Source organism: Pyrus communis, chromosome 10, assembly GCF_963583255.1.
Source record: "Pyrus communis chromosome 10, drPyrComm1.1, whole genome shotgun sequence".
In the NCBI taxonomy this organism is placed as follows: Eukaryota; Viridiplantae; Streptophyta; class Magnoliopsida; order Rosales; family Rosaceae; genus Pyrus; species Pyrus communis.
The window spans coordinates 14,758,015-14,779,001 of NC_084812.1; the positions used below are offsets into that span (position 1 = coordinate 14,758,015).

The 20,987-nt window shown below is 39.1% G+C and overlaps 3 protein-coding genes, 3 non-coding genes and 1 pseudogene across 6 annotated transcripts; 2 read left to right on the forward strand and 5 right to left on the reverse strand.

Moving 5' to 3' along the window:
• The first annotated feature begins 271 nt into the window (after positions 1-271).
• Positions 272-2,825, forward strand: LOC137747908 (eukaryotic translation initiation factor 3 subunit I-like). Its single transcript, XM_068488035.1, has 7 exons — positions 272-671; positions 834-961; positions 1,056-1,175; positions 1,276-1,365; positions 1,550-1,636; positions 1,737-1,802; positions 2,709-2,825. Exons 1-7 carry the CDS (start codon positions 272-274, stop codon positions 2,823-2,825), a joined length of 1,008 nt encoding a protein of 335 aa, XP_068344136.1.
• A 2,649-nt stretch (positions 2,826-5,474) lies between these two features.
• LOC137748808 (uncharacterized) lies at positions 5,475-8,464 on the forward strand. The gene is made up of 8 exons (XM_068488997.1): positions 5,475-5,682; positions 5,967-6,083; positions 6,192-6,339; positions 6,424-6,513; positions 6,991-7,045; positions 7,182-7,304; positions 7,873-7,929; positions 8,028-8,464. Exons 1-8 carry the CDS (start codon positions 5,636-5,638, stop codon positions 8,156-8,158), a joined length of 768 nt encoding a protein of 255 aa, XP_068345098.1. The 5' UTR covers positions 5,475-5,635; the 3' UTR covers positions 8,159-8,464.
• A 12-nt stretch (positions 8,465-8,476) lies between these two features.
• On the reverse strand, positions 8,477-8,593 carry LOC137749082 (U5 spliceosomal RNA). The gene has a single exon (XR_011070158.1). It is a non-coding gene; the product is annotated as a U5 spliceosomal RNA (small nuclear RNA).
• A 1,364-nt stretch (positions 8,594-9,957) lies between these two features.
• LOC137749080 (U5 spliceosomal RNA) lies at positions 9,958-10,076 on the reverse strand. Its single transcript, XR_011070156.1, has one exon. It is a non-coding gene; the product is annotated as a U5 spliceosomal RNA (small nuclear RNA).
• Positions 10,077-13,009: 2,933 nt separating this feature from the next.
• LOC137749086 (U5 spliceosomal RNA) lies at positions 13,010-13,127 on the reverse strand. The gene has a single exon (XR_011070162.1). It is a non-coding gene; the product is annotated as a U5 spliceosomal RNA (small nuclear RNA).
• Positions 13,128-14,425: 1,298 nt separating this feature from the next.
• LOC137749089 (U5 spliceosomal RNA) lies at positions 14,426-14,549 on the reverse strand (annotated as a pseudogene).
• Positions 14,550-17,403: 2,854 nt separating this feature from the next.
• On the reverse strand, positions 17,404-19,649 carry LOC137747413 (UDP-glucuronate 4-epimerase 3-like). Its single transcript, XM_068487517.1, has one exon. The coding sequence runs from the start codon at positions 19,070-19,072 to the stop codon at positions 17,774-17,776; it is 1,299 nt and encodes a 432-aa protein (XP_068343618.1). The 5' UTR covers positions 19,073-19,649; the 3' UTR covers positions 17,404-17,773.
• Positions 19,650-20,987: the final 1,338 nt, after the last annotated feature.

Here is a 20,987-nt window from a genome sequence, read left to right on the forward strand (position 1 = left end):
AGAATTAAAAACTCTTAAAATTTCAATTGGATGCACCCTCCTAAGTATTTACTTCACTAACGCAACAGCTCAAAAAAATAAAATAAAATAAATAATTGTTGACAAGAAACTCTCTTAATACAGTACTTTGTTTGGGCGGGAAGGAGGATATGAACTCCGAGTCCCAACTGGGTTTTGGAGTTTTTCTGGTACAAATAGCTGGGATTAGGACTTAGGAAACTGTAAACCCTAGTTCCCCAAATTCCTCTAGATTTTCCCGCTGTATCCAAACATGAGGCCAATACTGATGAAGGGGCACGAGAGGCCCTTGACCTTCCTCAAGTACAACAGGGACGGCGACCTCCTCTTGTCTTGCGCCAAGGATCACAAACCCACCGTCTGGTTCGCCGACAATGGCGAGCACCTCGGCACCTACTGCGGCCACAATGGCGCCGTTTGGTGCTGCGACTTTTCCCGGGACTCCTCCCGCCTCATCACTGGCAGCGGTGATCAGACCGCCAAGCTCTGGGACGTTCAGACCGGCCGACTGCTCTTCACCTTCAACTTTGACTCCCCGGCCAGGGCTGTTGACTTATCCGTCGGCGATCGGCTGGCTGTTATCACCACCGACCCCTTCATGGGGGTCACTTCCGCGATTCACGTCAAGCGCATTGACAGAGACCCCGAAGATCGTAACAATAATCTCCTCTTATTTGCTTTGCCCTGTTTTTAGTTTATACAACGAAATTGAATACGATGTTTTTTTTATTACGAGCGATATTACTACTTTAAGCTAAACTAATTCAAATGCAATTTTGAATGTAGTATATAATTCGTTGGTTTCGATTTTTCAGAGGTTGGTGAATCGATTTTGATTCTCAAGGGACCTAAGGGACGAATTAATAGAGCTGTTTGGGGGCCTTTGAACAGAACCATCATAAGCGCAGGAGAAGACGCAGTTATTCGCATTTGGGATGCAGAGGTGAGTTATTGTTGGCTGTTCAATTCCTGCATTTGAAATTTCGAAACTTTTCGTTAACTTTGTTGGCAATGAGTGTTGTGTTGTTGTATTGCAGACCGGTAAATTACTTAAGGAGAACGACCAGGAAGTGGGTCACAAAAAGACGATAACTTCACTTACAAAATCCGCCGATGGTTCACATTTCCTAACTGGTTCCCTTGATCAATCTGCCAAGGCAATGCATCTCATACTCGCCGCCTTTCTTTTGTTCGTATTGAGTTGTTGCCGGCTCTCTACTCTTTACTGAACTGGGTTTTCTGTTGCGTATTTTTTAGCTTTGGGATACTAGAGAGTTGACACTTATCAAGACCTATGTGACAGAGCGTCCAGTCAATGCCGTTGCAATGTCTCCTCTTCTTGATCATGTAAGTAAATTTCATCTCAAATGGGTTTGCATTATCTTCTTGCCAACTTGTTTCAAGTCAAAAAGTTTCCGGCATAAGTTCTAAGTTTGACGATTTGATTATACTTAATCAACACACTTAGTTCCATCGCATCTCTCATTTACGCGCAATTAATCAAAACAAAATGCTTTTTGTTGCTGTCCAGGTGGTACTTGGTGGTGGTCAGTATGCAGGAGATGTCACCAGAACTGATCATCGTGCTGGGAAATTCGAAGCCAAATTCTACGACAAGGTAAACCATTCGACTTTGTTTATGTTTTGTAGAATGAATGTTCTTTGTTGTCGTCTCTTCAGTACATGGTTTTTAATTATTTTTTTTCCGGATCCTATAGATTCTTGAAGAAGAGATTGGAGGTGTTAAAGGGCATTTTGGACCTTTAAATGCTTTGGCTTTCAATGTGACATCCCACATCGTCCAGGGGAGTGATCCTTAAATGTATATTCACATCTCTACCTAGCACGAGGCCTTTTGGGAGCTCACTGGCTTCGGGTTCCGTAGGAACTCCGAAGTTAAACGAGAAGGGGGCTAGAGCAATTCCATGATGGGTGACCCACTGAGAAGTTGCTCGTGAGTTCCCAAAAACAAAACCGTGAGGGAATGGTAAGCCCAAAACGGACAATATCGTGCTACGGTAGTGGAGTTAGGCCCGGGAAGTGATCCGCCCCGGGCTAGGGAGTTACGGATTGGAAATCTGATATGCGGATCTTCTCCACCCCCCTTAGGGGCCCGACGTCCTCGTCGGCACACACGCGATCAGGGTTAGGCTCTGATGCCAATTTGTCACATCCTAGCCCGGGGCGGATCACTTCCCGGGCCTAACTCCACTATCGTAGCACGATATTGTCCGCTTTGGGCTTACCATTCCCTCACGGTTTTGTTTTTGGGAACTCACGAGCAACTTCCCAGTGGGTCACCCATCATGGGATTGCTCTAGCCTCCTTCTCGCTTAACTTCAGAGTTCCTACGGAACCCGAAGCCAGTGAGCTCCCAAAAGGCCTCGTGCTAGGTAGAGATGTGAATATACACTTAAGGATCACTCCCCTGGGCGATGTGGGATGTCACATTCAATCCCGACGGCAGAAGGAATAGTTCGATTCCATAAATGTATTGGTTAGTTTCATGAAATTACCCCTAAAATTAATTTACTCTTGAAATCGAGATGAAATCGTGCTTAATTAAGGGTGCTGGAGTTTAATCTAAAGTGGTAGGGGAAAATTGTCTGCTTATATGCATTGAGAAGGTTGTTCTGGAACTAGGAATTTCATGTTGTTTTGATTAAAAGCGTTTTAGCATTGATATTTAGGTTTTGTTTTACTATTTGTTTACTCCTTTTTTAACTGTCAGTTTCTCAAGTGGAGGTGAGGATGGATTCATACGTTTGCATCACTTCGACCCTGATTACTTCAACATCAAGATTTAGGTTGCAGAGCGTGCCGGAAAAGCTATTTCTCCCCTTCCCAAACCAGTCGTGTAGAAGAATTTGCAGATGAGATGATCGTTTTTATCATTCCCGGTAGTTCCAGTTAATTTTCAGATTTGATTTTAACTCTACAATTTTAGGAAAAAAGAGAACAAAAATGTAAACAGCTGACATGATAGTACAAGTTTCAGTTTGGTTTTTATAAGCATTTTGAAGCACAACATTTCTACTTGTATTGTCTTGACAAGCTAAGTTTGAAATGAAGACCTCGTATTGAACATTTTATTCTCAATTTCCTTTCGATATAGGGCATATTTAATCTTCATTTACCCTTGTTCATATCAACGGGCTTATAGCTTAGTTGATTATAAGCGTTCACCCCTTGCATTTGAGGTCCCGAGCAATGATTCCCTCCTCTCACAACATCGCTTCTATAAAATAAAAAATGTTCATACGGTTAATTGGAAAAGAGTACTGTGTTTATAAGCAACATTCAAGTAGGCTCATATATTCATCTGGCTATGCCATCTTCCCAGTTCACTGGCTATGAACAATGTAGCTTCTATTCTGCTACGTCATCCACAGCTGCACATTTACAAAGCAATTCACTATGGCTTACGAGCATCTGTGGAGGAACCCCATCACGTGAAATGCAGTTCACCGGTTCTAAAACAGTTGAGTAGAAGATTGTATTTATATAGTTTGCATCAGTAACTTGAATCTGTTACACTACCACTCCCCTACATCCAAGCACAAACCCTACCGCTCGTAGCGCACACTGCCACTCCAAACACGAGAAACGTGAAGTACCATTGTTTGCTCTCAGTGCACCGAAGCTCCAAAGAAAACTTGCCCTTGGAGTGTGCATAAAAACATTCGATCCTTGAGAATTGGTGTATGAAGAACTTACCGTACCTAATTGGTCATCAAGAAAAAACTAGTGGGAGATTTAGCAGGAAGAGCTTGAAGGAGCTAAAACTGCAATCTGCTGGATTCTCATGACCAAAATTGTGGAAATGATGGAGGATGAGTCCGCTAATACCTCTTAAATAAATGGTATATGAAGAAATATGATGAGTTATTCAACTAAAGACCGTATGAACTACAACTAAATAATGAGGCCGCCGTTTTTACCAAGAAATGTGTTAGTATATGTGTTGACCCTAAAAATTACAAAGCCTACGCGGCGCGCAGGCTGAATAACTAATAAGCTAACTAAGTCCTTCGGTTGAATGCGGGGCGTGCTAACTAGTCGGCCGAGCTCGGCCGAGGAGTAAAATTCGTTGTTGTCGCGTTGAGCGCGTTGCTGACTTCTTAATCTTGCGACTACGATCGAGGAAGGAACACTCTCGGTCTTTGGGTTCTAGAGCCTGAAGACGAGGTTGCTAGTTCTACGAAGTTCACAAATCGTCGGTACCCGATTCGGTCACCATGATTATATTCGTAAGAGTATAAGCACATCGAATCGACACCAGACTATACGGACACAAATATTCAAAGGTGATGTATGTCTTGATGGTGAACGTGGTTCGGCCGTCAGAATGCCGAACTCTAAAACTCACTTGTGAGTATCCAATCATAAAATCACTTGGCGTCCGATACGCCGAATTTCGTAACTCGTAACACCTTACTTCGCCGAGAGGGCTGATAAGATGACCTCTGCCAATAAGGATTCGAAAACCCTTCTCGACCGAGACTTGGATAAGTAACCAGTCGGCCTCGACGCAGTGCTGTTTATCCAAACTAAAGGTGCTCCTCGGTCGGCTGATTCTACGGCAACAGTGATGTTTATCCAAACTAAAGGTGTTCGCTGGTTGCCTCCACAGTGCTGTTTATCCAAACTGAAGGTGTGTCGGCGGAAAAAGAAAAGGAAAATTCTCAAGGTGTTTGAGAGGTTTTGCGCAGGGCAATTGTATGTTGAATTGAAGGTCCTTCATTGTTGCATGATTTCTTGTATTTATAGCACCAACTCCTTGAGATCGAATTAAACCCCTATCTGGATTGGGAGTCCTTGCTCCGTTCCAACTTTGCTTCAAACCACCCTACTCTCATTAGGACTTTGAACTCACCCCCTTTGGGGGCTTTGTTCATTGCTGGTTGAGAATCCTAGTTGCACCAGGACTCCCTTGACCCTCTTTACTTATCTGGGCTATTCCTTTTTGCGATAGGACTCGACCATCCCTGCTAAATGGCCCGGAATCAATCAGGCAGCCCATAGCATTTTGACACAGCTTTGGGCCGAGCACAAACCTACCCTCGGCCCAGCAATATTATTTTGAGCCCAAACAATATGTTTAATATTTAATGGGGTTATGCTAATGCTAATGCCATACTATTCTACTTATTTGATATGCATTTAATTAGCTAAATTAGCGTTGGACATTTTCTATATAACACAAAATGTCTGATGGTAGTTAGAAGAAGACTGCAATGTTTATGTCATCTTCTTGGCCTCCGAAAGAATAAAGTGGTAGAACGAAGCTACCCGTTGGTTCTTTATAAAAAAAAATGTATATATATGTTAAAAAAAAATTGTCAAAGGTGTGGGGTTTTACCTTATCCTTCAGATCACTTGTTTTACGTTAGTTTAGGAAATTTAGGTCAAATTCCTTATATGGGATAATGTTGCATTCATTATCATTCCATCTCTCTCAGACTCTCGGGGCATCGCAAAATCTCGTGACATTCATGTGGGCGTCTGTCACCGAAAATAACATTTGAGTTCTACGCTACTACCGTGTTCTCCTTCCACGTAGCCCTAAATCTCCTCCACCTCCCTCACCCTTTCCAGCTTTCCTGCTCTGGTTTTCATGGACAACAACAATCGCAACGTCAGCAGCAGCAGTACCTCCAGAAGGTAGTTTCTTCCCCTTCCCATTTCCTCTCCTATCCTGTTTGGTTGCTGAGAAAATGGGGAACGAGTTCAGATTAAACAAAATCAGAATTGTGACTTTCCTTTGTTTTCTGAGAAATTTATTCCATTTTTTCATTGTTTCAATCAATTCACCCTTCTTTTGGGAATTTCTCGATAAAAGTTGGGAAATTTTTATTTTTTTTCCATTTAACGGCAGAGGAATAATGGAGTTTGTGCTTACCTATAACAAATACTGTGAAATTCTGATTGTGTATTTTTGTGGGCAGTGGTGGAGGAGGAAGAGATTGGGAGGTGAAAAATCATAGAGAAACATCGAAAGGACGCGGAGGCGGCGGAGGTGGTGGCTCCGGCAAAGATAAATTTGACGCACTTGGTAGATTATTGTAAGCACTACACTAGCCTATGTGTTAATTATTTGTTAATTATTGTTAGGGTAATGCAGCTTAATGGCATAGTTTATTTAAACTCTAGCCTCTCTGTTACTTATTTAGGACGCGTATATTGCGCCATATGGCGGGTGAGTTTAGTTTGAATATGCGAAGCGATGGATATGTGAAGGTTAATGATCTATTAAAGCTAAACATAAAGACATTTGCTAATATTCCGTTGAGATCACATACTATTGATGAGATTAAGGAGGTTAGTGATCAGTTCTCGATAGTCCTTTATTTGTTAGATGAACTGCGTAAATAGGATGCTTAATTATGTGCTGCGTCTTGTTAGGCTGTCAGAAAGGATAATAAGCAGCGCTTTGGCCTCTTGGAAGAAAATGGGGAACTTTTGATACGTGCAAACCAAGGCCACACAACAACGGTAGTTTATCTTGAATATCTGTTTTGAGTCACACGCTATCCAAGTAGTTTTTGTCTGTGTAATCTTGTGAAATCACAGCAAGGTATTAACTCGTTTCTCTTTGCATAATCTTGTGAAAGCACGGCCAGGTTAGAGTCTTTCTGTAAGTGGAATCTTTGTTGAGACCTGAAAATTTGGTTAAGCTGGAGAATTGTTACCTTACACTCTAAGACTGGATGTCCTTTCATTATTTTTCCTTGAGCTCTGAGTTTCAGATCATTATGTAGATACTTATGGAATACTTAACAAATCAGAATTTAGTTATCCATTTTATTTGTGCTGTGCATTTTTAGATTATGGATCTGCCTAAAATGCTAGCGTAAGAATGGCATTGTATTTACCATTTTTTGCGTTGTGCGTTTTTGGATTGAGCATCCATCTTATACTTGTTGGCTTTAACATTATATGTTAATATCTACTCTGCGTGTATATTGACAGATAGTTGAATCTGAAAGATTGTTGACACCAATCCTTTCATCTGAAGAAGTTCCAGGTTTATCTTCTAGTGTGCAATCTTATTGCATTCTTAGCACATAATTTCTCAGTCAACAATGAAGAGTTGTGCGTGTTTCTATGGAAATTTTACCTCTTTGTTTGTCTCACTGTTTTTCTTTCCCTTTGATTTGCAGTTTGCGTGCATGGGACCTACAGGAAGAATTTGGAATCCATATTAGGCTCCGGTCTAAAGACCATGAAAAGATTGCATGTTCACTTCTCACGTGGCTTGCCAACAGATGGGCAAGTGATTAGCGGTACTGTGTTTGATTAGGATTATTGATTAGTAAATTTTTCTTTTCATGAACCTGTGATGATGAACCGTCTTTCATTTATAATCGCACATGAATAACAACACTTGTCTGGGGAGGACCATTTGTAGACCCAATTTCTAAAACTTAGCACTTATCTATGCAATTTTTTGTAGACCTGAAAGTTTTACATATGTTTGCCATTTTTAAAGGTTTAAATTTTTCTCTTAGTTCATCAACTCTGTTGCAAGTTGTATACAAAGTTTACTTTAGTGAAGGAACAAATGAAGTAATACTGTTCACAGGTGGTGAACCTATTAAAGTACGTGATACAAGTTCTCCACCTTTGTGTCTAACCTCGATGAATTCTGCATTTTGTGGTCACCGACTTTTTCAGAATTTTAGATTTCTTAAAAGTTTTTAGTCATTCTCTAGTGTTTTAACTGGTAATAACGATCATGACTTAATGAGCTATAGTGGCAATGATTCTGAAAATATACAAAAGTTATTCATTTGAATCGAAGACACTTTTTTCGTCATACTGTAATAACTTGTTTGATTTGTATTCTTGTAGGTATGAGGTGCAATGCTAATGTTTTGATCTATCTCGATGTTAAAAAAGCTTTAGAAGGTATAGTTTTACAAACCATTCATTATCGAAGTTCAGAATTTTCTTTTACATTTGTCATGAACCCAAGCACCTATGATTTCTTGTAATTTTCATTGCAGAGGGAATGAAGTTTTACATTTCAGAGAACAAGGTGATCTTGACTGAAGGTTTTGATGGTGTTATTCCAGTCAAGTACTTTGAGAAAATAGAATCATGGCCCGATAGAAAGCCGATACCTTTCTCAACCTAAATCGGTTGGATGCAATCGTTCCATTTCTCTATTTCATTTCCGACCCGTTGGAGGATTGTAGCAACTATATGAGATGCAACGATTCTGTTTTTCGTAACATATGTAAAGCCGGCTGTAGTCGGCAATTTTCTTATCAATGGAAATCAAATTTGATGTTTTTGATGTTAGATTGATGTCTTTATGTCTACACAACTAGAAGACTGCTTTTCTTATGTAATGAAAGTGGAGTGAAGAGACTTATGGACACGGGCATCGTGTCAATGCCCCGTGAGATCATGAAAAGCCAATGAAATATACTGGAAAACTAGTTTATAGGGGCTTCCCTGTGAAGAGAAACTCCTCCAAAAATTAGTGTATGCCATTATTTGAGGCGAGCACACGGTATTCTTTAGTAAAAGGCGAAAGAATAGTTCGCTCTGTGCTCACCGTATGGCTGCATGGATACTAAATTTTCCATTTCCTCTATTTTTATAGCAGTTCCCATCGTGATGGTTTTGCTTCTGTTCCATGTGGGATTTTGAGAAACAACAACAAAGTGTTGCCCATTTGGCTTTACCTCAAAATCCCATTACTAACGTTCCCTTTAGATCTAATGATTTCAAATTTTACTGGATCTTCAATTATCCAATACCTTAATAGCACACTAACATTTCAGGATAACCCTTTAAACATTTGAAGGTTCTCATTTGAAGTGTAAATAGGTGGACATCAAAACAACACTGAAGATGAAGAACAAGGTTTCGACAGAGCAAATAATAGGTGACAATTGACTCCAATAAAGGCACATTTGGAATGGATTATGCAAGAAGCACTTCTGGCTATAGACATTTTGTGACAAGTACTTTTATTAGTAGCATGTTAAAAATTTTCTCAAAAATACGCTTCATGAAAAACACTTGAAAGTGTTTCATGAAGATGTGCTTCACCATAAAATATTTATCCAAAAAGCACTAAAAACTATTTTCATGACCAATAAGTATTTGAATGTCCTTGATTACGATTTCATTTTTTTATTTTATTTTTAGTTTTATAGATAGAGGGGACGCAAAGGAAATGAGGTATGAAAATGAGTGAATGACACATGGTGGGAGAGGTGCAGACAAAACCACCACCAAAAGCTAAACAACATCGACATCTCTTCAATGCACCTTATAACTCGATTCTCGTCCAAGACCACCAGAAGTGGATATTAGAGTTGGTTATTGCAACTCACGACACTGTTTCTGAAAAAAGCTTAAAGTTAATGAAGGCCCATTAATCATCTCTCCTCCCAATCGTCTTATAAATTTATACATGTTATTTTATTAACTATAACAATATTGACATAAAGACACAAATAAAAGAATATTAAAGAGCAGGGATGTACTTTAAGCATACAATGGTATGGGTTGGCTAAGTGCTCGACAAAGTGTCTCATCGAAAAACTGGAATTTTTATTTTGGCATTGTGCACACTATTGTTGGATGCAATGAGGATAGAGTTCTGCATCCTCATCTACTTAATTGTGCCCCGGTGAACTAACGTTCTAGCTTGGCCCTGCTCTCCCACATCATTTGCCTCGTATCTCAAGCACAAAATTGAAAAGCAAAAACTAAAAACGAAACCTAACCCTAAATTTTGGAGCAGAACAACGTTAGAATTTGATTGTCCAACCTCCAAAAACAAATCAAACAAGCCATGAATCTCTTCTAAACATATTATCCGGCAAAAGAAAAGGTAGTGTTTGCATATTGAACTTCATTGGTAATCTGCAAGGAACGTTCCCGAACATAAAACTTTAAGTAACTGAAATTTGTAGGGCTTCTCTTGTAAGAGAAATCCCTTGAAAAAATTGGCGTATGCCACTGAAGGCGGTGCACACACGGTATTCTTTAGTAAAAGGCGAAAGAATAGTTCGCTTTGTGTTCACCGCGTGGCTGCGTGGTTGCCATAGTTGACATTCTCTCCTCTTGTAGGCGCATTCTCGCAGAGACTGTTTTAAATCCTCCGATGTGGGATTCCTTGCTAATTAATGACGTTTTCACATTTCTCCATTTACATATAATCACATCACATGCTAAAGGACATCAAGACTAACAGCCATATCATTATTATTTTAGACCAAGATATTAGGTTTTAGCTTGTCATGTGTAGCAATCACCAATTTGAAAACTTACAAATATACACACAAACGAAGCACACACGTACCACACATTTTCTTTTCCTAGATAGACGCTGGTGAATGTAACCTCCTCCTCTCTGCAGCCTTTGGCCTTCACACTGCTGGCTATTTAACTCATCCTTCTATACATGTGGATTATTCCTCCGCCACATCCACAAACAAAACCCCGTCACCGCCTTCTCCACCCAAGCTCCCTATCATCGGAAACTTGCACCAACTAGGGTTGTACCCTTATCGCTCGTTTCAAGCTTTATTTCAACGTCATGGCCCTCTCATGCTTCTACACTTTGGAAGTGTCCCCATCCTTGTTGTCTCTTCAGCTAGGTTGCCCATGAGATCATGAAAATCCATGACCTCACATTTTCTGGTCGACCAAAGTCCACCATCGTAAAGAAACTACTAAATACAACTGCACCGGGGTTGCATTGCTCCTTATGGTGAGTAATTGAGGAATATTAAAAGCATATGTGTCTTTTCGTTCTGTGAGAGAAGAGGAAACAAAATCTATGGTCAGCAACATGAAGCAATCGTCGTAATCAGTTTTGAATTTAAGCGAAATGTTTATTAGACTTACTAATGATGTGGTATGTCGAACGGCTTTTGAGAGGAAGTGCAATGGTGGAGAAGGTGGGAGGACGTTTAAGGAGCTTTTGGGGAAGTATGTAGAGTTACTGGGAATAATCAATATCGGGGACTATATATCCCGTGGCTTTCTTGGTTGAGCCATTTCAATGGTTTGGAGGCCAAGATAGACAAGGTGACTAAGCAGTTTGATGACTTTCTAGTTCAAAGACTGGATATCATGACGAATTGAAAGGAGTTTGTCGAAGTTTTGCTTGCAATTCAGAAAGAAAACTTGACTCAAGTACAACTTTCAAAACATTACCACTAAACATACTTAAAGTGTAATCTAATTGGAGACAACAGTAGCCAATTACATTAAGATCATCAAGCTTCAAGTAATCTTGATCGAGAAAAAAAGACAACTTAGTTTTAGACATAAGCGCACGATCAACCAAGTGCAAGTAAACAAGCATATGTTATGAGTATGAGTAATGATCTTAGCGGTTTTTATCTCAACTTTTAGGTTTCGTTTCACTTTTAGTTTTTATCCTCATTGGGGTTTTGAGTGTGATTCCAATAATGTCGAGTAGAAGGAAGAGAAAAGGAAAAAGGAAACTCGATCGTTTTGAGTTGTTTACATTTTGGCATAGAGAGATATGGTTGAGGCGTCGTGTCCTATGCGGTGCAAATCCTAGGAGGATTTATCATTCAGGACGGGAGATTCTCGTGTGGAATCAGAGATAAACTGAAGATTGCTCAAACTCAACTCTAGTTAATGCGGGGATCCCGAAGAGATGCAGATGCAAGACAACAAGACGAGGAAACAATTCGCATTTGGGTTGCAGAGATTAGAGATGCTGCTTATGATTTGGAGGATGTCACAGATTTCTGCTTCCATATGCAGAAATAGTAAACCAGTGAACCGTTCCTGGATTTCAATTGTGATTTTATCATCATATTAAGGTAATATATGAGCAGAATTTTTCTACACAACGTGCTTTAAACCTGGTTCCCATATCCTTCTGTAGTCCCGATCATATTCTTTTTTTTTTTTTTTTCCCCTACATTCATAAAGTTTTTTAGTGCTTCAAATGAAGTTGTTGGTCAGGATCATGAATCAGTTTAAATTGGAGGCTCCATATACCTCATCTCATCTCAGTGCTTCTTTGATTCTTGCGGATGTCAAACCTGCATCGCTTGGTGTACAAGAAAAGGAGTATGCAGAGAATCTCTTTGAGTTACTCCAAGTTGCTCATCCGAATGGAATCAAAAGGAAATAGAATCTACTTTACCCGTCTCTACTGTTTGGATAGATAGCCTTTCAGATGAAGAATTTAGTGGAAGAATCACATCTACTCTCTTAGAAGCTTGCAGTGCGGATTATCACTTCTATATCATGTTAGTGCAAGAAACACACAGGACTTGTTTAAGCCTACTTTGTTAGGTTCTTTTTTGTTTAACATTCATTACGGAGGGGATGAAGTTATGTACATCGTAGACAACAAGATGATCTTGACTGTAGGTTTCAACAACGTTGTTACAGTCAAGTACTTCGAGGAAATAGAATTACGGCCTCACAGAAGGCAGGCACCTCTTTGAACATGGATCCAGAGAGGCACGAGCATTCGAGTTTTCCTTTCCCTTTTCGACCCATTCAATGGTTGTTTTAGGTGAGGAATCTAAGACCTGGTTTGGTACTGAGGTGATTCTGAAAAAAGCTGGTATCAAAAAAAGCTGGGAGTTGTTTTTGTGTTTGGTAAACATTCAGCTTCAGCTTTTTTTCACAGTTTTGGGTGAAAAAAAGCCAAAAACAAGAAGCTGCAAAACCCAGCTTTGAAAAATCGGCTTTTTTTCTCATCTGTTTTACATAAAAGTTTACCAAACACTATAATACGGTTTTTTTTTTTTTTCAAAAGCACTTTTACAAAAAAGTTTACAAAACACCCTGCTGCTTTATTTCACAGCCGCTTATTCTCACAGCACAGCAGAATCAGTTTTTTTTCAAAGCACAGCAATACCAAATCAACCCAAGTTACCAAATGTAGTTAATGTGTAAATTGCAAAGTTGCCAGAATGTAGTTAAGCTTTCGCAAAGAGAACCATTATGTTGTACCAAATTGTAGGGCTTCTTTTGTGAGAGAAAACCCTCGAAAAAATTGGCACATGCCACTTAATGTGGTGTGCACACGGTATTCTTTAGTAAAAAGTGAAAGAAAAGTTCATTCTGTACTCACCACCCGGCTGCTTGGTTTGCAAATTTCGACGATCTCTTCTTTTGTAGGCGCATTCTCGCAGGGACTGTTTTGTATGTTGGGATTTGCTTGCTAACTAATGACGTTTAAAGTTGAGATTTGAGGTAGTCGCATTTCTCCATTTAATCACATCACATGCTAAAGGGCATTAAGTTCAACAGCCATATCATTACTACTAGCCAAGTTGAAGGATGAAGAATCACATGACTTCAAGATTCTAACCGAAACCGTTCATGTTATAAATTTCTATGTAAATATCATCTCTACAAAAAAAAAAAAAAAAAAAAAAAAATCAATTAAAACTAAGGTTGTTTAGTCAATTAATTGTAGCAAATAGATAGACGGTTCGTAATTTATTCAACGAATCCGTCTATCTGTTTTAATACAATTCAATGATCAAACGATTTCATATTTAATTGATTTTTTTGCAGAGATGATATTCACAATGATTTATAATGTGAACGGTTTTGATCATAAGCATGAAGTTCCGTGAATTAGCTACATAGTGAATTAAGGAGGAACTCATCTTAATTCATTGAGAAGCCAAGTTAATTCTCAATGTAATATATAGGGGCGGATGAAATTGTTTTGGGAAACTCTCGTAAATTAGGGGCTCTGTGTTAGTGCACCCTTTGCACACCCTCAACGCGACCCTTGTACTAGTCACATCATTCGCCTAAATTGTAATATTTACTCTTTTCTTAATTATTTTACATAAAGTTGGCCGGGCAAAGACCATATCATAATGAAGTAATATTTCACTTTGCTACAATTTATCGCTAAATACTTGATTTTGAATGCGAAATTCCTTCTTTGATTAGAAATTGCAACTCTAAATCTTAGTTATAGACAAAAATAAAGAACAACGCTACAAAATTTCAAAAAGGCTACATCCTATACATAACTCAAAAAGATTACAACTTATCATACTTAATTCTAATGTGTCGCGAGACGAATATTATAAAAACCTAAGGGTTATGACCCTAATAGAAAAAGAATCATAACCCTTATCCATCCCACTACAAATCGCTCGTGCATAACATATGAAAAATAGCGTAACATAAAAATAAACCAAATTGCTAACTAACTAAATGTTTCCAACAAGTCTCGTCAATATCAAGAAGCTTTATTTTATGTAGTCCTTATAAGAAAAATTAAAGGTGTTTCTAGCATCCACGTCACTAAATTCGTTAAACAAAAAGAAGACATTTGGCACTTTCATTATTTCATAGTGCAGATAGAATCGAAAACTTGTGAAAGAGAACCATAGCGTTGAACTGAGATCGTATGGCTTCTCTTGTACGAGAAATCCCTATAAAAAAAATTGGCGTAAGCTGTGCTTAATGTGGCGAACACACGGCATTCTTTAGTAAAAGGTGATGGAATAATTCGTTTTGTACTCACCGTGCAGCTGCGTGCTTTGTCCATACGGAAAGGGTCTGCTTTTATACGCCTTTCTTCTGAGGATTAGTCCAGTTCCTCGTCGATGTGGGATTACTCATTCATCATCAGCAAGTCTGCCATTTGCTTTTGTTTTGTAGTAGCCTGGTTAGGTTCATTGAAATAATTTTTAACTAACAATCAATTGGAGCTTTTTTTTTTTAATTGGTTTGACTGTAATTTTCAAGCTCACGTGTTGGTTTGGTTGATTTTTAGTATCCTTTCGTGCTGTAATTTTTTATTTATTATTAACAGGTTTCAAATTCTGAATCTAGCATACTCTTACTCATTATTTTACTCACACTCACTACTACACTAACATACTAGAATAATGTATATTAAAGAAAGAAATAGAGGATAAGTTCCAAGCACCGTATAGGTTTGAAAGTAGAAGATATAGGTTTGAGTTGAGTGAGTAGAAGCGAGTCACTAACTCGCAATCTTGAACCAGAAGTGAACGTGCCAATTTTCCCAAAATAATATTACTATATTGAGACGGCTAATTTGTTCTCTTGTGATTTCCATGGTGAGAAAAATCAAAGTTCAGTTTGGCAAGACCATTGTCAACAAACAAACAATGATATCATTTATCTCCCCTTTTTTTTTTGGGAGTTTTAACGAAAAGCCCACGGTACTGTTTACTTTAATGAAAAACTACATTTTTACACTAAAAAGTCAATTCTGGTACTATTCACTTTACCCTTTATTTTGTCCTTATCGTTAAAACTCAAAATTTTCAAGCCCTTTTCATTAGTTTTCCTTTCTTTTTTTAGGAAACAGAGAGACATTCTGTTTGGTTGATGAGAAAATCGATTGTACAGTTCAATCTGGTTTTGATAATTCATACCACAGGAAAAAGGACACGAAATTACTAGGCTTCTTTTGGTTTTGAATAAATTGAAAAACAGACTAATGCCATGCCAGGAATTATGTTAACGGCAGTCGTCTTAAGTATTGTATGTCTCCTAACCATGGTTCTAAAAGACGTTAGACGCTAGTCGGGCGGTGGGTTGGAACCTAACGCTTAGGCAGGCATGGGCCTAAGTGAGAATCACAACTTAAACAAGTGCCTAGATGGATCTAGGCAGTCTAGTCGGGCACCTAGGTGGGCTAAGAAAACGCCTAAGTAGGTCTAGACGCCATTTTTTAGTTTTCAAACGCTTAGGGATTAATCGTGGCAATGACCAGCCGCTTCGCGCCTAGGCAGGAATTTTTAGAACATTATTCCTAACAATCAATTATTCAATACCGTCTACGACACATGTATGACAAGTTAAATCAGGCACACACGCCAAACACAATTTCTCAGAAGTGTCCAAATAGGAAGCCAATATTGAGGCACATCAAATAATTTAATTGTTAAAGAGGACGGCCCCTCTCCAAAGAACACATAATGACAGGCAATAAACGTCTAAGATGCAAAACAAACTAACACCACAAATAAAACATACGTCGAATCGGCATAGAAGAAAACTCCTTACACTTTGAAGCTTTCCCAGCTTGTTCCGTTCTACTTGTCAAATGATCCGGGACAAGACCGAAGACAACTGTATGCTTAACGCTTTCCCACTTTTTCCTTTCTGCATGCTCCGCCAAAGGTTGATGATTTTTTTCTTACCTAACGTATGTTATGTTGCCGTACTGTCAATCTAGACTATGACTTACAGTTTCTTGTTGAATGTGTGCTCCGATTAACAGTGTATATAACATAACGTGCCAGATATCTGAGAAAAGAATATTACCTTTCTCGAACTTCTTGCAAAATAATCTCAACGATTCAATGTTCCTGCAACTTATTAGCCAAGACACAAACTAATAGTTTATAATAGAATGCATTCTTCCCCAAGCATTCAAAGAAAGTTTAACAACGAGCCAAGAGTATTCTTGCCTTCGTGTAGAACTTAATGTGGCAGGGAATGAGAATGATTACAGGAAATAAATGAATTGTCATGAAAAGCAAATCAACTAGTTTCTGCCAGAGCACTGCTGTTATACATTCTACTTATGCAAATGCTATAAATCTTTACTTACGCTACCTGCATACCGGAATAAATTCTACTTATGAAATCGTCATCTTTGTCATAATTCACTTACTAAACAAAGACAATCTACAGTGTTCCAAAACTATATCATGCACAAGGAAATGTGTCATAAAAGATGAAAGAGTTACTTGTGATAGTTTTAAGTTTTAATATACGTATAAAGACAAACAGGTCTTTCAAAATCGGAGGAAGGAGCAAAAAGCGGACAGGTAAAGTCTGTAACAACAGAAATTGACAACAAAAGGAAGATATATGAATACATGTCTACAAGTTTTTCAGTTTCCGCTTTATTAAGTACTTCTATATTCATCATCTTTCAACAAAAGAAGAAAACCAAACAGTTAATAAGGACCCTAAATGGGGAGAGAACAAAATGCTAGAGAGATTCATACAAAAATTTGTGTTATGATTTTTCATTCATTCCTTGAAGATTCAAACATGGAATGTAAAGCCCGGCAGAACATATAACTCGAGCACCTCACTTGTCATGTGTATTAATGACAAAATAAACCGGAAAGTAAAAGAAAACTGAAGAGCAAACCTGATCTGCAAGAATGATCAGTCATTGACTCTAAGCAACAAAACGGCATGCAGGGTTAGTCTTGCGGTTGAGCTGCGTGACATACTTAAGCTGGTTCTAAAAGGTCAGATGGCAGGGAGCTGCAAAATTAACCATAAAACTGCAGCAGAAGAATTTGACGGATATCAATTCTACACAATGAATTTTACGAAATACTAATAAGTTTTACACAAAAACAAACTGTGATTCACTTCATATAGTAGTAAGGAACCAAACTATCCTGTGGTATTTTATTGATTGCATGGCAATAATACACATTCACCAATTAGCATATATTCTATCAGTCATGAATTCTACAACGCCGTAGCTCCAACAATTACATTCCAAGAAAAAGAAAAAAAAAAAGAGATGGTCCTCGTTTTCGCTCAATACAGCATGCGAGTGCTTAGAAAACAATGTCCCCTAGCCACAAAACTTCTTCACCGTAGTTCACAAGGTTCCTCCTCATATGGCATTACATCATTATGATATATGGAAAAACGATACAGGGGCAATGACAGAAATGTTAAAAACAATCATATGAATTATAATGAACAAGAATTCAAAGGGGTCCATCACACAATCAAAAGAATTTTATCATCCAGAAGCCTTCTTCCCACCAGAGTAGTAACTGAGGTACCACCGAACAAATTTCTTCAGCCCTGTCTGCAGATCTATTGTGGGCTTATACCCAAGTTCCCTCTGAGCCGAACTGATGTTTGCATGCGTAAACTGAACATCCCCATTACGCGGCAACTTCATTATATTTCTCTTAGCCTTTACCTTCAAAAGCCTCTCCAAAATGGTCACAAGATCCGTAACTGGCACAGGCGATGTGTTCCCCAAATTGAAAACCCGCAATTGGGCAGGCCCCTTCTTCTTTCCCCCACTCCCAGTACTCTTCTCAGCGGTATCCAATGACGCCAAGCATCCCTTCACAATATCATCAATGTAGGTAAAATCCCTCGCAACGGTTCCATGATTAGCCGCCTCAAAGATTGGAATGGTTTTCCCCTTCAATATATCCCTCGTGAAAAAGAAGTATGCCATATCAGGCCTTCCCCAGGGGCCATAAACAGTAAAGAACCGCAACCCGGTAAGGGAAAGGCCATAGATATGGTTGTAAGTGTGCGCAATTTCCTCACCGGCTTTCTTGGTAGCGGCATAGAGACTAGCCGGCTGGTCAGTCCGGTCTCTTTCCGAAAAGGGTACCTTAGTATTCAAACCATAAACAGAACTAGAACTTGCCCAAACAATTGCAGGTTGTGGATTTGCATTTTTACAAACTTCAAGAAGATTAACAAGACCAGCTATATTACTATGAACATACGAGCCTGGGTTTTCCATGGCATACCTCACACCGGCTTGGGCGGCCAAATGCATCACATGGGTGAACGCCACCACCTCGAAGAGCTTGCTCAGCAAAGTGACGTCGTTTATGTCGCCTTCCACAATGAACACCCCACTCCGCTCCAAAAGCGCTTGCCGAGCCCTCTTCAACGAAGGGTCGTAGTAGTCATTGAAGCAATCCAGACCAAGGACCCCGTCTCCGCGGCGTTTGAGCGCCGCCGACACGTGAGTCCCGACAAAGCCCGCCGCGCCAGTGACGAGGACCGAGATTCCGTGGCGGGAACGGACTCTGGCGGATGACCTAACCCGTTTTTCCCAGGCGGGTCCGCCCCAGTTGTAGGTTCTGAGAGAGCGGCGGGAGGGATCGGATGGCAGAGAATTAGAGGACGGCGAGCGGAAGAAGAAGATCAAGATCATGCCGAGGAAGACGAAGGACCAGAACGTGAGCTTGGAGAGCGAGCCGTGCCAACGGAGGCGGTGAATGTACGGCGACTTGTCCATCTTGAACTTTCCGGGCGTCGGCGGACTGTTGTCGAGATGGGTCATCTTCAATGGCGAATGCGAGCAAAACCCAGGTCTCGGATTACTGAATTTCGGCCGGGAAGCTTGGGATTCGGGTCCTCTTCAGGGTTTGACGAACTCGGGTCGTCGAGATTTCTTCTGAATATGGCGGCGGCGGCGGTTGCAGATAAGAAAAAGTAAGCTCCTTTCAGCTCCTTTCCATGTTGTGATTTGGTAAAGGAGGAATTTCTGGTTTCTTGGAGAGATGGGTTGGTGGCGGTGGCAGCAGTTTCTCTTCTTTTATGCAGAAAGAGTAAAAAACAAAGTTCAAAGATTCTGATTTGGGTTTAATGATTTTTGTTTAATCCCTGTTTAGAGAGAGAAAGAGAGGAGGAGAGAGAGAGATAGAGAACAGATGACAAAGAACTACAATATTTAATGGAGATCAAACAAGACAAAACAAGTGTATAAATTTAATTAAAATCGGTTAATCTGATGGTGGTTTCCTGCAAAGATAGCTTGTTTTGGTTTTATTTTTCAGTTGATTGTTTTGGGGCTTCATTTTTGCAAACAATTCAGAGATTGTTTGTTGTTTTGAATCAAAAGAAAGAAATTTCAAACATTAAGGTTTTTTAGTTTGTTCGTTTGTTTGTTTTTAGGCTGTCAAAATTCAGAGATTAGTTTAATGGAGGAAGGAGAAAGGTGGTTTACCCAAATTTGAAGGTGGAAGTTTAACATTTGATTGGATAGGAACACCTCTAAATTTTTGCCCCCATTTTTGTGTGGGGGGTGGGGGCACATTTTTGTGTGGGAGTTGTCTCTATATTTGGATTGGAGATGGTGTGGATGACATTTTTTACTCTCGTTTTGCTCACTTGGGATTTTGACTCATTGAGGTTAATTATAAACAGGTTTTTAGGGTCCGGTTGTTGTGCTGGATGGCATTGCGCCTTAGCTAGGGCTAGGGTAGGATTATTATAGACTTGTAATCTATGTATAAGGATGGATTATGTAATCTATTCTATTGTGAATTCATAATCTATCATGTCCAATCATGTTCATCTCACGGTTTTTTTTTTTTTTAAACAAACAATATTATCTCGAGTAAGAGAGAGGGGATGCTTAGCCTCACAATCAGTTAGTAATAATGTGGTTTAAGGTCGCATTTGGCAATAATCGAACCTAAGACCTTTCACTTAAAAGTGAAGAAGAATATCACTATATCGTAGTACTAAGTAGTTGTCCATCTCACATTTTGACACAACAAAGAACGGACTAAACTCAAGTCCATTTTAATTAGCCACAACCTATCCTATCTAGCCCACCAAACGGAACCTTAAGGCATCAAAGATGCAAATGTAAAAGTTATACTTACATTTCCTTTTTACATTTGTCAAACTCTACCGGGAGATACGCAAATTTGGTCTCATTTGGCAGAATCCACCTCCAAAAGAGATATGAATTTTTATTTACATCTTCCAATCAAGATGGGTGTTTACCATCTCTCCCATTATAAGAGAAAATTTTCGTTGTATCAAGAACACGAGTGATACACCATGTATCATTTTATAAGTGGAGGGAGTTTTATTTTTTAAGTTGTTAATTTTTTAACCCAAGTATCTCACCAGTTGTATAGTGACACGTAGTGTACCACTTCGTATTTTGGGTACACTAAAATATCTCTCCCACTAGAGAGCTTTCCGACCAACAAAAAATGCAAAATGCCCATTCCAAAGCAATTTACATCTTTCATTGGAGATGTTCTTAGCTCCTAAATGCAAAATAAACCAAAAGAAAAAAAAAAAACTGGCTTTCAGTTTCTCTTTTCTTTTTTGAAATAAACGGTTTTTTTTTTTAATTTTTTTTTTTTATGAACGGTTTTTTAGTTTCTCTTTATTGAAATAGAAGTGATTTATCTACAATTTTTTTTCCTTTGACGCCTATGTTTATTTTCTAGATT

Bases quoted from the DNA above. Each gene is read 5' to 3' on its own strand.
- LOC137747908 (XM_068488035.1), top strand. From the start codon at position 272: ATGAGGCCAATACTGATGAAGGGGCACGAGAGGCCCTTGACCTTCCTC. The intron at 672-833 runs GTAACAATAATC...TCGATTTTTCAG, and splicing joins TGACAGAGACCCCGAAGATC to AGGTTGGTGAATCGATTTTG. The intron at 962-1,055 runs GTGAGTTATTGT...GTTGTATTGCAG, and splicing joins TTCGCATTTGGGATGCAGAG to ACCGGTAAATTACTTAAGGA.
- LOC137748808 (XM_068488997.1), top strand. From the start codon at position 5,636: ATGGACAACAACAATCGCAACGTCAGCAGCAGCAGTACCTCCAGAAG. The intron at 7,305-7,872 runs GTACTGTGTTTG...GTATTCTTGTAG, and splicing joins AGATGGGCAAGTGATTAGCG to GTATGAGGTGCAATGCTAAT. The intron at 7,930-8,027 runs GTATAGTTTTAC...TTTTCATTGCAG, and splicing joins TGTTAAAAAAGCTTTAGAAG to AGGGAATGAAGTTTTACATT.
- LOC137747413 (XM_068487517.1), bottom strand. From the start codon at position 19,072: ATGACCCATCTCGACAACAGTCCGCCGACGCCCGGAAAGTTCAAGATG.